The following is a 14,716-nucleotide window of genomic DNA, read 5'->3' on the forward strand; positions in this document are numbered from 1 at the left end:
TAAACGTTAACTAATAGTAGTAGTTAATTAACTTAATTATTAGTAGTAAGTTAACGTTATATATATATGTGTATGTGTGTGTGTAGTATATATATATATATATATATATATGTATGTGTGTGTGTGTGTGTGTGTGTGTCTATGTATGATAATATATATAAATATAAGTATGTTTGTAATGTATATGTATATGTATATGAATTAAGATAGGTTTACCATGCGCTAATACACACATTTTTATTTTTCGCTTTTGCGAGTATCCGCATAAATGTATTTACTCGACCGGTCATCTCGTTTTTGTTCTCAATTTAGTTTCAAAAGGAATATAGCAACAATCGGTGGTGGGCGAGCCTTCTATGCGGCAGACGATATCGCCGCGGGTTCTCTTATAATGTCTGAACGGCCCATCCTCGACTGGAGTGTGTGCAAACCTTATCAAAGAGGCGGAGAACGAATGGACGCCGTAGCGGTGCGCGAGTTGTTAACGGGCACCTATACTCCTTCTGTGGCTGTCGATGACACAAACAGTCTCAACGAAGCAATCGAGAAAAAACTGGGGCAGGTAATACACGTATCATGCAATTCGATATGTATTGCGTGTCTCATTCAATTCGATATGGGTCTACAGTGCTGCTGTATTCTGCAGAAGATCTGCGTGTAGTGGCATAAAGTGTTGTTGAACTCTCGAATACTTTTGAAGTCTGGTGTACGGAAATATGAACCGGATTATGGGATTTATCATATCAAGCGTGCCACTACGGTATAATTTTGCAGAGAAAACACTCGAATGTCTTCAAATCTGCATAGTTCGCAATCTATACGCACCTCATTGTATCGACTGCGCGGCATTTGCTATTCTCATGCAACATTGCTTAACAACCTCTTATCCTCTCTCCGATTCCCATCACAGTTGGCATTGTTATGCCCTGTGTCCCTGGAGGCGTGCGATGTCGCCCCTGAGGTATTGGCTGAATTCCGAGCCAGCAATGGGGAGTTGGTGAGTTGCCTTGTAGCTGTCGTGACTGAGACATGCACGACCTATTGCAACCTTGTGACTGTTCTTCCTGCACCAGAATGACAATGACTTTCTTCCTTTATTCTGAAGTTGATTGTCTTTTCGTATTGTGTGTACGTTCATATTTCGCAGCGTACAATATTGTTTATGCGTACGGGATTGCAATGCATTTTTAAATTCGGTGTGTTTATATAGTCTAACGAGATATAATCCAGGTGCCAGATAGTGATATATATTCCTCGCTCTTAGTTGTCGGGCGCATGCTGCTACTTCAAATGTAGCCAATTCAGAATGTGGCAATTGTTCTATGCCACCATCCGTATGAGATATCAGCATTAGCCAAAGTTTATTGAACTTTGCCATCATACGCCACTGTGACGCTATCTGATTGGGTGCGGGACGTTGCGATACTTCAACCAAAATTACCAAATCAGGTAGTATGCTACAAGCGATGCCTCTAATACATGCTCTTCCTGATGGGGTTGCTTCAGCTAGCAGGTATACAGAAAATGGTACGAAACACATACGAGGACCAAGGCGTGCCTTTGCCCAACTGTGTGCGCAACCTGATAGACGATGAGTACCAGTCGAATGAGGAGTATGTTGTTTCTCGTCAGTCGTTATTTGGTCAATCCAAACACAGTAGTGAACAAAATATACTGCATGCTGCTGGATGCACATGTGATTGTAACCATCTTTGCTCGCATTCTCCCAACCGCGTGTTTCTGAGTCGCGATTACTACGCAACTGCGTCTGTTTGATAGTGTGCTTATTTCACATCACTGTGTATTCAACAGAGGACTGAACGGTACCGATGCCTTGACCCGTATGCTCCTGGCGCTGCAGTTTAACGGCTTTGCGAGTGGACTGTATCTTCACCTGTCCATCGTCAACCACTCGTGCAACCCCAACTGTGTAAAGACCTCGGGCCTACAACTCCCGTAAGTATATCCAACGCGAGTCGATCCGAATCGAACCCCACATTCAGACCCAAAACCTCTTCGCCTACTGAGCGCATCTGTTCTGACGTTTGCAACGAATTATCAGACGTCATTCGGCGCACATCGCCCTACCTGCTAGAGTTGCTACACTTTCCGTCTCTCACACGTTCACGATTCGAATGCGTACTCCACGCCCACTGGGTCAGATACCCAAGCTGGGCGTGGTGCTCGTGAGCATGTAAATGGTTTGCGTTTACATTACGATCACATAGCATGCACCTCGAATTTTTAAAAGGCAATAGCCAACATGGCCGCTGATCATGTGTAAACATACATCGAAAGCGATTACAGTTCAACGCCCACTTACACGTAGAATTGATACCGACACGACTATATAGACTCACCGGAAGATGCCAATGTTGTTCCTACTACAGATCGTACACATGTCAAACAGTCATTGTTTGGAAGTGTGCAGTACAGTATACGGCCGAAATCCGGCCACTGTTTGGTGGTTGTAGGACACCGTAGGGCTGCTTAGCTATTTAGCAGATACTGTCAGCAGTCATTGTTTATTTCCATGTCACAACAAAGGAGATGGTATGTCCGATAGTATTTGTCAGCGAGGTGTATAATGCTGCCACAATTTTTATTTTTCCTCATCTGTCACCAGTGAGGATAACGCGTCAGCTTGGGGCTACTCCGAAATTCGGGCGGCTCGTGATATTCGGAAGGGAGAAGAATTGGTCATATCTTACTTGCAACCTCAAGAACAAAGTATGAGTGCACAGGCTATATCTTATATACCAACTCTGCGCTTGCACCGTACTGCGTGCGACTTGTGACATTGGCCTTTGTTGCTGTTTTTCCGGTGCGCTTCTGAACGCCCCTTCAGGTTTTCCTACAGTGATAGGATACCATTAGATGTGGTCGGTGTCTAGACATACATTTTTGTTCAGAGTGGAGAGGCTCGCCTGTATCGTTACAGACGAAGGTTGAGTGTAGACATATAGTTCTTTTATTCACTCCGTTTGCTTCTTACTTTGACCACTAGGCACACCGCGGCGGCAGAAGCAACTGCGGCACGCCTTTCATTTCGAGTGCGTGTGCGATTGGTGTTTGCCGTGCGCATGTCCTGACGATTTAGACTACCACACCCTCATCCATACTCAAGGTACGATGGGGTCTATCACCCCAGCCATTGGTATGTGTGTAAGTTTCGCGTACCGCTTCCATTGGTTTCCACTTCACTATGCGCAGAAGGCGTAGGAATTCTAGTGTGGTAGTGCATCGAGGATACTTTAAAGGTGGGCTGTAGCACTGTACTTGTTTATTTAGTATGAATTTCAAATGTGTCTCGTCCGGCCCTACATCCCTTGTCTCCCTCATAATCTGCCGCACGTGATTCTTTACATAAATTTGTGGCAAGTCACTCAGCTTACGTAGTACCAATCACTTTCACCCGCCTGTTGCAGCACTCATACTCTGCTTGCATTGCGTTCTACTAAGTGCGAGGGACACACTGTACAGTTTACAGTGACCAGAACCCCAAGGATCACATTCAACATGCAGTGTGTTCATGCATACGTCGTGCGTAGGGTTGAGTGTGGCCGATGTTGACTCGCCCTGAAATTCTTACTACGCAGGTGATGTGTCAGACAGTGATATGCTACAGCTAGAAGACAGCATAGAACACCTGGAGTCTGAGTACCGCGAGGCGACCAGTCCTGCAGCCAAGCTGGGTACGATGAATGTTACAAACTACACATATGTATATGCGAATTGATTTTTGACATACTTTTTAGTACACCCGTCTGTATGAAGTTTTCTTGAATAACCTCCTATCTCTACTGGAAGGAATGCCCTTATCAAAGTGGGTACTGGTGGTAAGTACCCAAATGCGAGTGCGCAGCGCATATATCGCTTACTGTATAGAACGAACCACAGTGTTCTGGGGTGCAGAAGCAAAGCATCAAGCCATAGGACACCATCATAGCCTTTAACTGACTGCGTATGCGTTTTCATTTCACTTGCTATACAATCGTTTACAAAATCTATCTATCCTTCAATCCAAAATATTTTTTCGTGTATGAACCATCACTCGCGCATCAGGCCGGAGTTAGTGTGCTTATACCATCTTTTGGTCTAAACTAAAGTGTTACCTAGATGGTCAGTTAAACACACACTCCACCATGCGTCTATGTTTGTTCAGATATTGCCGAACAACTTCTGGAGATCGAAAGCAGCGCAACCTACGAACACTTACCCGAGTACCACATCGTGCGTGTTCGCTTCGAGAACTTGAGGAGTGAAGTCCTTCAACAAGTATTGGGCTCTCCAGGCGATACAAGGTATCCCGTTTATATCTTTCGAGAATGGCGTGTTAGCGAGTAGCGGTGCTGAGAAGGCTAACAGGTCTGGCTCGTCCGAATGTTATTGTTTCAATTACACAACCTGACGGCGGCCACGAGCGCTCAGGCGAAATAGAGCACACACAGATAAACTGCGATTCACAGGCTAGACAAATGAATGGCATTCTACGGCTGCTGATTTAATTAGCAATCTGCGTAAGGGACGCTTCAGCCTGCGTGGGTGCCGGTTTGACATAGAAATAACACCAGGTCACATATCCGATCAAATGGTTATTCGCTCTTGCATCGGTGCGAGGTATAGTGGGATGCAAACGATCACTGGCCCTGACCCTCGCTACTACTATACCAATCATGCAATCAATCATACTATACCAATCATGCAGTCCGCCAGAGTCTCTGATGTGGTCCCTAGTCAACAAATTGACGATACAACGGCTCTATCTGGCTGAACACGACCAACGACTTGCCGATACTCTCCTCGCGCTGTCTTCCAGCGCCAACCAACTCCTGGTGTCGCATCCAGAGGTCGCTACAACCGCGTTCAGGTGGGTTCTTCATGACCATTGAACGGGCAGTTTGTGTACAGCTAAACTTTTTGAGATGTGCGAGCAAACAGGGTAGTGTTGAAATTATGATTATTTGTACACGCACAAGTTGCTGTTTGACGATTGTTTGTAGTTTATGTACGTCTTGTTCTCATAGTAGGGCCTGTTGGGTAGGTGTGACGTGGCAGTGGTGTACCCTGAACGCAGTGTATGTACTTGACTCTGGGCGCTTGTGCAGATATTTTCATTAGAGTGTCATCGTTTTTCTGTTTGTGAAGTGAAAAAATGTGAATTAATCACGACTGATTATCTGCTAAATTGCATTCCAGGAGCTTGAACATACCGGATACACAAGGGATGAGGTCGTACATAAGGGCCATTGACAAAGAGTGGGGTGTTATAAATAAGGCCAATAAGGCGAATCAGCGATGCGACCCAATTGCCGACAAAAAGGTCTTAGCGGCACAACACGTGGACAGGGTTGGGTTCGATGAATAAGTCCGTGCTGAGCCGACGAACATAATCCGTTAAACGTAAATGAACTACGCTGGTGTGTAGCCCGCGATGGCCACAACCAGCGACACTTTAGATGACCAAGCTCTCTATCACAAATCTACACTTTAGAGAATCAAGCTCTTCAGATGCACGACACGCACAACAAGCGATTGTGACTGGCAATAATCCTGCCGAACATTTGGACCGTCGTTTGCTCATTTCGCAAGTCGATGTAGGACAAATCGAGACGTAGAATGCAGACTCGAGAAATAATGTCATGTACACAAAATAGGATAGACCAAGTTGGGAAGACCGGGGCAGAAAGCCACAGATAGTCAGCATCTATCTACGGCAAACCAGGTAAAGCAATAAATTCAGTAACTGCAAATTGGCTTTCCGTAGCAAATCAACGAACAGCTAATGAACAGGATTGCTCACGTGGGGAAGTAAATGAGTACCAGTTGTGAGTCAAGGCTGTACTTCTCTCCATATCGTCAGGTGCTTTGCGTGCACAGCTCTATTACTGCGACCTGCCCTCTTGTTGGATTTGGCGGTCGCCGCCTTCCTCCGCTTCCATGCAATTACGCATGTGTAGTTTTATTCGGCTTTAGCAGGGTAAGCTTTAAGCAGACGAGACAGAGACACGCACAAGCCCAAAATCTAGTAAGAAACACTCGCATAGCATCATGTCATACCACGAAGGGTATATATGCTGCTAATACAGAACTCTTCATGTGTCTGCAATATTTCTCACTCGGACCCAAATTCAAAGGGGTGATGCGCAATCTCGTTTGTATGCGGCCATGCTTGAGGTCTTCTGCCGTTTCCTGTGGCGGTTAAAAATGCCCTGCCACACACACTTCCCTCAATTTACGCATATTGTCATCGGCTATGGGTTTTCCTATCTTTAATGCTTCTAGTCATTCTGAAAATCACTGGTGATATACACTTGCTAAGATCTATATCAGGTCTTTGGGTTCTCGATTCATCTCGGGAAACTTCTACAAATTTAAATAGTATATTTCTAAAGTATAGGATGTTTATGCCAGCATTTACCCACCTCCTGACAGTACCGCAAACGTGCTTCGAACACTAATGTTGAAGTCGGCTTTTAATTCTAACATAGCCCCTGAGCCTGTATCGGATATTGCCGTCAGAATTCTAATGTCGTCTGCCTTAATATTTTGCTCCTATTCCCTCGAGTTGGTTTCGAATTAATATCTTTAGCTTTGTCCTTTTTTGGGGCGCTACTCTGACCTTCCACTTTGACCGTGTTTTCATCGCTATCAACTTCGCTTGGAGCGGCCACCGCCTTCCTTTTACCGCTGTTGTGCGTATCTTTGGATACATACTCATATTCGCCTATCCCGGTTGTTTGTATGACTTTGTCAGCATTCGAGACATTCTGTGCGACGTCCTCTTCCCAGTTGATTTTACCGTCAGAATGCCTACATCGAAATAAACAAATGGCACATTGCGTCAACGAAGTGCTCTCAAATTCCTTGCGAACGGAGCCACGAGATGTGGAGAAGTGATGTTGATTTTTATACGTCCACATAGATGCCTATTTGACTAGAGTAGCTTATCCGCAAATAAATGTTATTCTAGGGCTCGCATGCTCTCACTAGAATGAACCAAAAAAACTTCTGAAAAAATGACATGTTGCCTTGGCGCCAAACCTAAGAGCAAGGGCAAGCCAATCCAAGGCTCACAGAACAAGCGAAGACATATCTAACACAACACACCTGCCATAGGCATCCTTCATCTTGGTGAGATTTGCATTCTTGACGGTGTTGTGGTCTACAACTGGGTAGGGATAGTCCTTGCCGATGATGCAATTGGCCTTTTTCTGGACTGTTAATGGTGCCAGCCATGGTTCGTAGATATATTTCTTGGGCATATCCTGTATGAAACATGGTTTGCTTTCTAAGTTGTCCCATAAAATTGAAATCACCGAATGGCACTATCTGCCTGGTATCGTGAACATCCAACCGGATCTCTTCATCAATCGTTATGATGAATACAGTCAATTCGAGCACAGCCATCTTTAGCCAGTACCGTTATCTAACAAATACAAAACCTCGCACTGTCTAGCTGAGTGCAGAACTTCGTTCTTATCCCGCATACACCACCAGCTGACCCAAGTGATAGCACTGCTCAAAGCGTGCGATGCATAATTCATTAAGCAATTTCGGGGCTGAATTTTCACCACAAAACGTATTTTACCGTACCAATTCCAAAGTGCGCAGTAGGTCTAATCACGTACAGTACATACATACATACTTTCAGTACTGGCACAAAATGGCGGACGTGGTCGCCATTGGGATCAGTTTTCTTCGGCCAGGCAATCGGACTATACACACGGTAGAACTGATGAAAGAAGCCACTGGCACTCAACCACATCCAGTTCGCGTTGTTGAGACTCCAGTCGGCGTCAAGCAAATGCCTTTCGAAGGCTGTATGCGGGGATATGTTTTCATTTTTATCGGGTGAGTCCGTGCATGGCGCAAATACTCCAAAAGCTTGAAGCAGTACTTTTCTCTTCGACCGGGTGTTCTTAAACACCACTCAAAGACTTAAAGAGGATGCGACTACAACGCATTATACGGACCGGCCGATAGTTTTTTTTTGGACTGGCTGTCATCTCTAGTTTCCCAAGACAAATTCATACGGATATCGACAAGTTTCAAACCCTCATAGTAATCTGCCGTTCACAGCCGATCCAGTTAGTATGACGACCCACGCGCACACAAAGAAAATTTAGTTGCGCCAGCTGCGAGGTCTAGCGGTTTCCTGGCGAGTTTAGAGCACCAACACGCCACATCAAAGAGCCAGGTGCATAGTTCAGCAAGTGTACTGATGAGAATCACGCCAATCGCTCACATAAAACTTACAAACACACCACAACGGCGACACGCTCGATGCGAGAATCACAGCAGTACTCACCGTCTCTACCCATCTCCCAGTGCACCCACAGATCGCCCCTCGTCAGAAAACACGCCACACTGTGCCTCGCCAGGTGATGGATCCAGCCGGTAGTGCGCAGCTGAGTCATCACTGAATCAATCCAAGGGAACCTGAGGGGCAAAGACACCCGACGCAAACAAACCACAAGCGACCGCTTAGCCGTGAGTGCCAATGACGTTTAGAGATTGAAGAAAATTTAGAATACACCTACCGCCCATAGATGACCACCGGAACCCAACCCACCGGAAGGTCTCCAGAGACTAACCATTCAGTGCAGGAATGCAGGCATAACATCCCCTGACAGAATGGGAGAGGGTGCCTACCAAACCGTAACAGAAAGACTACTCGGAGACGTTATAACAAGCACCCGAGCACAGGCACAGGCATGTACTCACCCCGTATGGCTCTTCTCCCACGCCCTCAGCAGAGCCATATCTCTACTCCAGGGAATTTGTTTACATATGCTATTACCTACCATAGCGCCAAAGTGTGGTAATTCTCGCCTGCAATTGAACGGAAATGTATTGCACATGCGATCTTAATACATATATTTGTATAGCTATTGCAGTATGCACAAAATGTCACCGAACGATCCGCTTAAGACGGGTAGTGTACACGTGGCAATGAGCGTATACGTTTTGAACACGCGCACTACAACTGAAAATACCACAGGCAAAAACGCTGCGACAAAAGACATTATAGGAATTGAAAAGGCTGGATGCGAAATAATCGTACACGACAGGTAGTATCTTACTAAGCCACATTGAGAAGCTCGAAAAAATACAAACCATCCTAGTGAGGTTGTCAGAAGTATTCACTTCAGTGCTCCCAACTAAAAATTGTACCACACATTTGTTGCTGGTGATGATGTAAAAGCTGGAATCGTATTTGGTCACATATCTGGCTTACGAAGCGTAGTCATGTACACAATCTAAGACCATCGGACATATCACAGTAGGCACATAGGTGCAGACTATCGCCGAACATGTAATGAAACAGAAGGACTCAGCTGCAAGTGTGCTCATTTGAAAGAATACACACAGATGAAATCAGGTGAATGTGCACGGAAACGGTACGTATATAGAAATAGTGCAATATACGATATTGTCCATACCCACAGAGCGTGAAGAATTCTCTCCAGTATAATTGGGCCATTAGCGATGTCGGTGATTTGGTGTGCGCATGTCCGTTCTCCTTTCTATTTTTTTCGTAGCAATCGAGAATGGCGTAATAGAAGAGCCGCGGCGATATGCTCCCATTTGCCAAGTAAGGACTAGAGGTGGACATTTATGATCAAGCAATCGATAAAAGAAAAGGTGAGAAAAATTGTACAAGTTAATACCTCTTTCAAATTGCGAGATAACATCGGTCTCGAACCCGATAGCAGGAAGCTGGTAACGCTCACGCCGCACAGAAATGCACTAGACCCCTCCAAAATGTCGCTAACAACCTCAAACCCAAACCATAACCCAAACCATAACCCAAACCCAAACCCAAACCCAAACCCAACCCCGCGTCCACAGTCATACCCATACCCACAATTAGATGCAACAGATCTTAGTGACTATAGTACACCAACCTAAGAATAGTCGTCGATGGAGGATCAAAAGCCGTTGGCGCTGTATCCGGCTTGGCAAACGTCGCTACCCATGTGTGTCGATTATTCACTTTAATACTAAGTCTTTTCAAGGCTTCCGTTTCGCCACCTTTGACGATTGGTGTGCCGGCATTGTTTTCCTTCTCATCGGCCTCGTCTATTGTACATTGGTCACCTTGAATATCCAAGAAAACTTTGGATTGGTCGCACAGTTCTACACCCAGTCACAAATTAGCAGCACACATTAGATCAGACTTCACGAGCGAAGATCCAATTTAATAAGCCTCGATGACCCCGATAGTCTGAGGCACTACGCGCATCACAGGCAGTATGAAAGCGTATTGAAAGATGCATTGGATGAACAATTGGAGTATATCAGGCTTACCGTTTACCCCAAGCGAGGAGTACAGGGCTACAAAGTCCTTCACATTTTCTACAACCGGGACGGAGTACATGTCGCCTTCCGCCTTGTCTGTTTCCGGCACATCTCTGGGCAGCATCAGCTGCATTGCCTCTGCTGTGGGTGCGTTGATGGGTCGAGCGGGCGGATCAGCTTTTTTCTCGGCCAATGTGGTGAATGATTGCATGGTCAACGGCGGCTTGCCATTGTTGATCTTCAATAGATACTTGGGATCCCATATAGTATGTCCGGGTGTGCTGTAGGTGAAATACGTACGACGTTTGCGTCAGAAGCGACAATGCGCATATTCCTCATGCAACGCGGAGATAGGGCAGTTGAGTACATCAACAGAGAAATCCGAACGAAGAAGAAGCAAGGATGGTTCTTCCATTAAGTGCAGCTGTCAATCAGTTTGACAGAAAACACCGTTTTTCAACTCTCCGCTATGCTAGCGACGCACGTCAATGTCATATTTTTATCAGATTGTGGATAGATATGCCAACGGGTTCTAAGAGTCCTCATGAAAACAGACACTAATTCAAATCTCCAGTTTGAACAAAGGTTGTGGCTACACATACCAGTAAACCAAGCAGGCGCTGTTAGATTCTTTCAGTACGGCTTTGATCGCTTCGTCTCTCTCTACATTATGTGGTTCGGGCTCATCTTCGTAAACCAGTCGATCGACATCCCATGCCTTGTAGATGATCAAAGGAGAATGAATGCGTATGTGTGACCTGATTCTCTCGTGCAATACACCAACTTCGAGGGTGAGGGAAGAGGTAATCCAGGCGTTGTTCGGCACTCAGAAAAATCATGCACGCACGACTATTAATATACGTGCAAAAACGAGAAACATTTACTGAAACGTTTACTGATGACAAATTTGCATGAGGTGTATTTAGTCACGTCTCGCAAAGGTAGTGTGTCACGACGAGTTAAGAATAGAGTACGCTTGGCAATCAATACACCAACTGAGATTTTTTGAATCACCGGATACAGACACGGAGGCAGTATATAACATATAAGATAACTACAAGTATACTACATGTGTGCATACATTCTTACATACATACCTATATATATACATACATACATACAACATACATATATACATATATATATTTATATATATACATATACATATATATATATATATATACAGTAATATACAATACATACATAATTATGAAAACATAAATAAAAATACAAATAATATATATATATTTATATATATATGTACATATATATATATATATTTATACATAAATATATATATATATATATATCCCAATACATATATATGTGTGTGAGAGGGGGGGGGAGGTTGTTTGTGTGTGAGTGAGTGAGTGAGTGTGTTTGTATACATGTCTATAAACATGTATATTTAAGCAAATATTGGGTGCTTATAAACGTATATATTGTAAATGTGCACATACATGTATTATAGCCTATATTATACATATATACATATAAACGTAATAGTAGTAATCAGATTTATCGCTGTCCAAATAGCAAGCCATAACGTACACAAGATGGCATACCTCGATCTGCTCAGGAATCACCACGGTAGGATCCCCTCTTAGAACTATCAGACGGCTATTGTGTTTAGTGCGTAGAGAATAATCCAGATCCAAAAGGCACTCAAGCAAAAATCGCAGACGATTCAAGCCCATTTGCTTTGGATTAACAAACTTGGGATCTAAGACGTATACCGGATATACCTACAGAGCGACAAGAAAAACCCAATGCATGACTTGCAGAGTTAGCGACACCCGATCGGAGTGTGTTTGAACAGTACTGTATTACTCATGTAGATACATGTTTTACACAAATCAGCATGTGTATTTACAAGAGAACATGCTACGTGCCAGGCTCATCAGTTGCAAAATCCCATTATCGTGAAATCCAACGCGGATGCTAAACTCTACGACAGTGCATTCTACTAGTATAAGATTGGCGGCAACAAGCACCTATCCTCTTACGCTTGCAAACATCCTACACGACACATGACTAATAATATTGGATAAGAATGCCTAAAGATGAGCAGTAAAAATAAATAGCACCTAAGAGCAATAATAGTCCAAGAACATCAATTATTCGCAAAGTACGACGGTATATTATATGATATCTGTATTTATTTATTTTTACATTTCGAATACCCTTACCAATGAACTCATGTATTGCATGTAAAATCGTGTATTGTACACGGAAACACGCATACCTTTTTCCCTCTTGACTCCACTGCCGCAATAAGCGCTTTATTATCGTGAAGCCTCAGACCTTTTCTAAACCAAAAAATAGCACCCGGCATTGTCTACACTTAATGTGTTGACGACAGATTTCGCTGTTATGGATTTGTTTGTAAGAATTTGTACGTATAATCGAAGAACAAACTGATTTGAAGTAGATGATGCGTGTAGCATACCAAAACTGTTCTGCTGCTAAGGTTTGCGTGTTTAGCTATATCTGACTTATGTTTTTAAAGTAAAGTCGATTTGTAATCTATCGACTTGCTCGTTTTTAACTTGAACGCTACCCTTGCACCCCAGCCGACAAAAATCGGAGTTGACCAGTGTATACAACAGATATTGATAGCAGATTGCTTCTATGTTGCGGAGTTTGCTGTCAAGTATATTATGCTTGATACCGTACAACGAAACTAAATTTTTGTCGATATTTGAAGAGGAATACGCAACAAGAGAAGAAATGACAGTATAATTAAAGACCTCCGATGAGAATAATGAGATATTTGCACAATGACGATCGTATTGATATACAGCTGGTATTGATGTCCAATCGAATCCACAGGATTTTGAAAAAGAATAAAACCCTAAGCCCTAATAAAAAAAACAAGATATTTAGGGTTCTCTCACCTTATATCGACGTACATAGAACGAATGGTCTGGCATTGCAAATAGTATTTACATGACAATAGGAGTGTATATACTTCACACTACAAGACAACGGCTAAAATGTACCTTCGTCTTCGATATACAACTGTGGGCTGACTGTGATCATCTTATGTTGAACTACACTCGAAAGTGGAGAGCTTGTCGTTGAGATTTGGTCGACTTAATTCTTTATCGACGGTATTTATGTATTGAAAGTTTCCCATTTTGTAATTAATGTATACTCGTCGAAAATCGGTGATGCCCCGAAGCAAATCGGTACTAATATTGTAAATCTAAATGAATACACTATTTACCCTATTATACAAAAGCTATGGTATAAAGCATTTATAATATAGTGTGTTGCCTATTCAGGATGGAGAGTGTGCGATCAGTAATATCAGCCTAAACGTAGGTCTGCCTGCTTTAATCCAAAACTTTCCAAAGTACCACTAGCGAGCAACGATAGAGTGGTGACAGCGATGGTACACATGCCAAAGCAATCCTACAGGATAATCTATTATCTTATGCGTAATCCAACTATCTACGTATATATTATATATATATATATATATATATATATATACGTATACATATACATATACATATACATATACATATACATATACATATATATATACAAACATGCATGCATGCATGCATGCATACGTACGTACATATATACATACATACATACATACATACATACATACATACATACATACATACATACATACATAAATACATACATACATACTACATACATACATTGTGTGTTTGTCTATGAGGAAAATATCCCATCTATTCGATTTGAACCCATCATTGTGCAGTAACGTTGCGGTTGAACGTAAACACATACAAAACGTAATAAAGAAACTTTATCTCAGGCCTATATGTAACCTCATATTGTTATTTAGAAGGTCACTGTACTGGTACAGTGTACAGTGTACAATCTGTTACTTTTTGAAACAAATATAAAAGTTATAACTTTTATTTGGGACAAAATAATATATTCAACTTAAAACTGTACTTGAAAAAAATTTATTGATTTTTTTAAAACATAAGACTGCATTTGGCCCCCTATTCCTGGACCTGCGCAATGATTTTTCTATATCAAAAAACCAAAGTATTTCTACTAGTAGAGAGAGAGACTGAGAGAGAGATATATAGAATATACCACAAATCCTACAGAATATACCAGGGCATAGGACATAGGTCCATAGACCTAAGGGCTTCGGTGTGTGTGAAACTGAGAATAGATGACAGATATGACACCATTTGGGACGATGGCAGCGGCCAGCGAGTCCGCGACACTCGTAGTGCCTCGTTCCTCGGGACCTCTCACACAATCAACCCCCGTACAGGCTTGCCCAGCAAGTAGTCATGCACCTTGGGACTCTGGGAGTGGCCAGGGCTCTCAGTAAATACGTGCGGGATGCGGATTGCATAATTGTAGATTAAAAATATACACATTCCCCAGGTTTTCTGGGGGGTTTTTT

The 14,716-nt window shown here is 43.0% G+C and overlaps 2 protein-coding genes across 2 annotated transcripts in view; one reads left to right on the plus strand and one right to left on the minus strand.

Moving 5' to 3' along the window:
• Positions 1-5,368, plus strand: part of SARC_05171 (hypothetical protein) — a gene marked incomplete at its 3' end in the record, with an annotated part of 6,313 nt that extends 945 nt beyond the window's left edge. Inside the window, exons 3-12 of the mRNA XM_014300971.1 lie at positions 313-562; positions 911-997; positions 1,507-1,613; positions 1,813-1,956; positions 2,627-2,730; positions 3,008-3,127; positions 3,600-3,695; positions 4,166-4,304; positions 4,709-4,870; positions 5,200-5,368. Of these exons, the coding sequence (XP_014156446.1) occupies positions 313-562; positions 911-997; positions 1,507-1,613; positions 1,813-1,956; positions 2,627-2,730; positions 3,008-3,127; positions 3,600-3,695; positions 4,166-4,304; positions 4,709-4,870; positions 5,200-5,368 (1,378 nt within the window). The remainder of the gene's footprint in view (positions 1-312; positions 563-910; positions 998-1,506; positions 1,614-1,812; positions 1,957-2,626; positions 2,731-3,007; positions 3,128-3,599; positions 3,696-4,165; positions 4,305-4,708; positions 4,871-5,199) is intronic.
• Positions 5,369-6,256: 888 nt separating this feature from the next.
• SARC_05172 (hypothetical protein) lies at positions 6,257-12,953 on the minus strand. The gene is made up of 11 exons (XM_014300972.1): positions 12,551-12,953; positions 11,871-12,050; positions 10,908-11,023; positions 10,315-10,586; positions 9,912-10,104; positions 9,447-9,605; positions 8,728-8,835; positions 8,312-8,442; positions 7,649-7,821; positions 7,111-7,268; positions 6,257-6,813 (listed from the first exon to the last, which is right to left on the minus strand). The coding sequence occupies exons 1-11, from the start codon at positions 12,638-12,640 to the stop codon at positions 6,519-6,521; spliced, it is 1,875 nt and encodes a 624-aa protein (XP_014156447.1). The 5' UTR covers positions 12,641-12,953; the 3' UTR covers positions 6,257-6,518.
• Positions 12,954-14,716: the final 1,763 nt, after the last annotated feature.

Source organism: Sphaeroforma arctica, assembly GCF_001186125.1.
Source record: "Sphaeroforma arctica JP610 unplaced genomic scaffold supercont1.321, whole genome shotgun sequence".
NCBI lineage: Eukaryota > Ichthyosporea > Ichthyophonida > Sphaeroforma > Sphaeroforma arctica.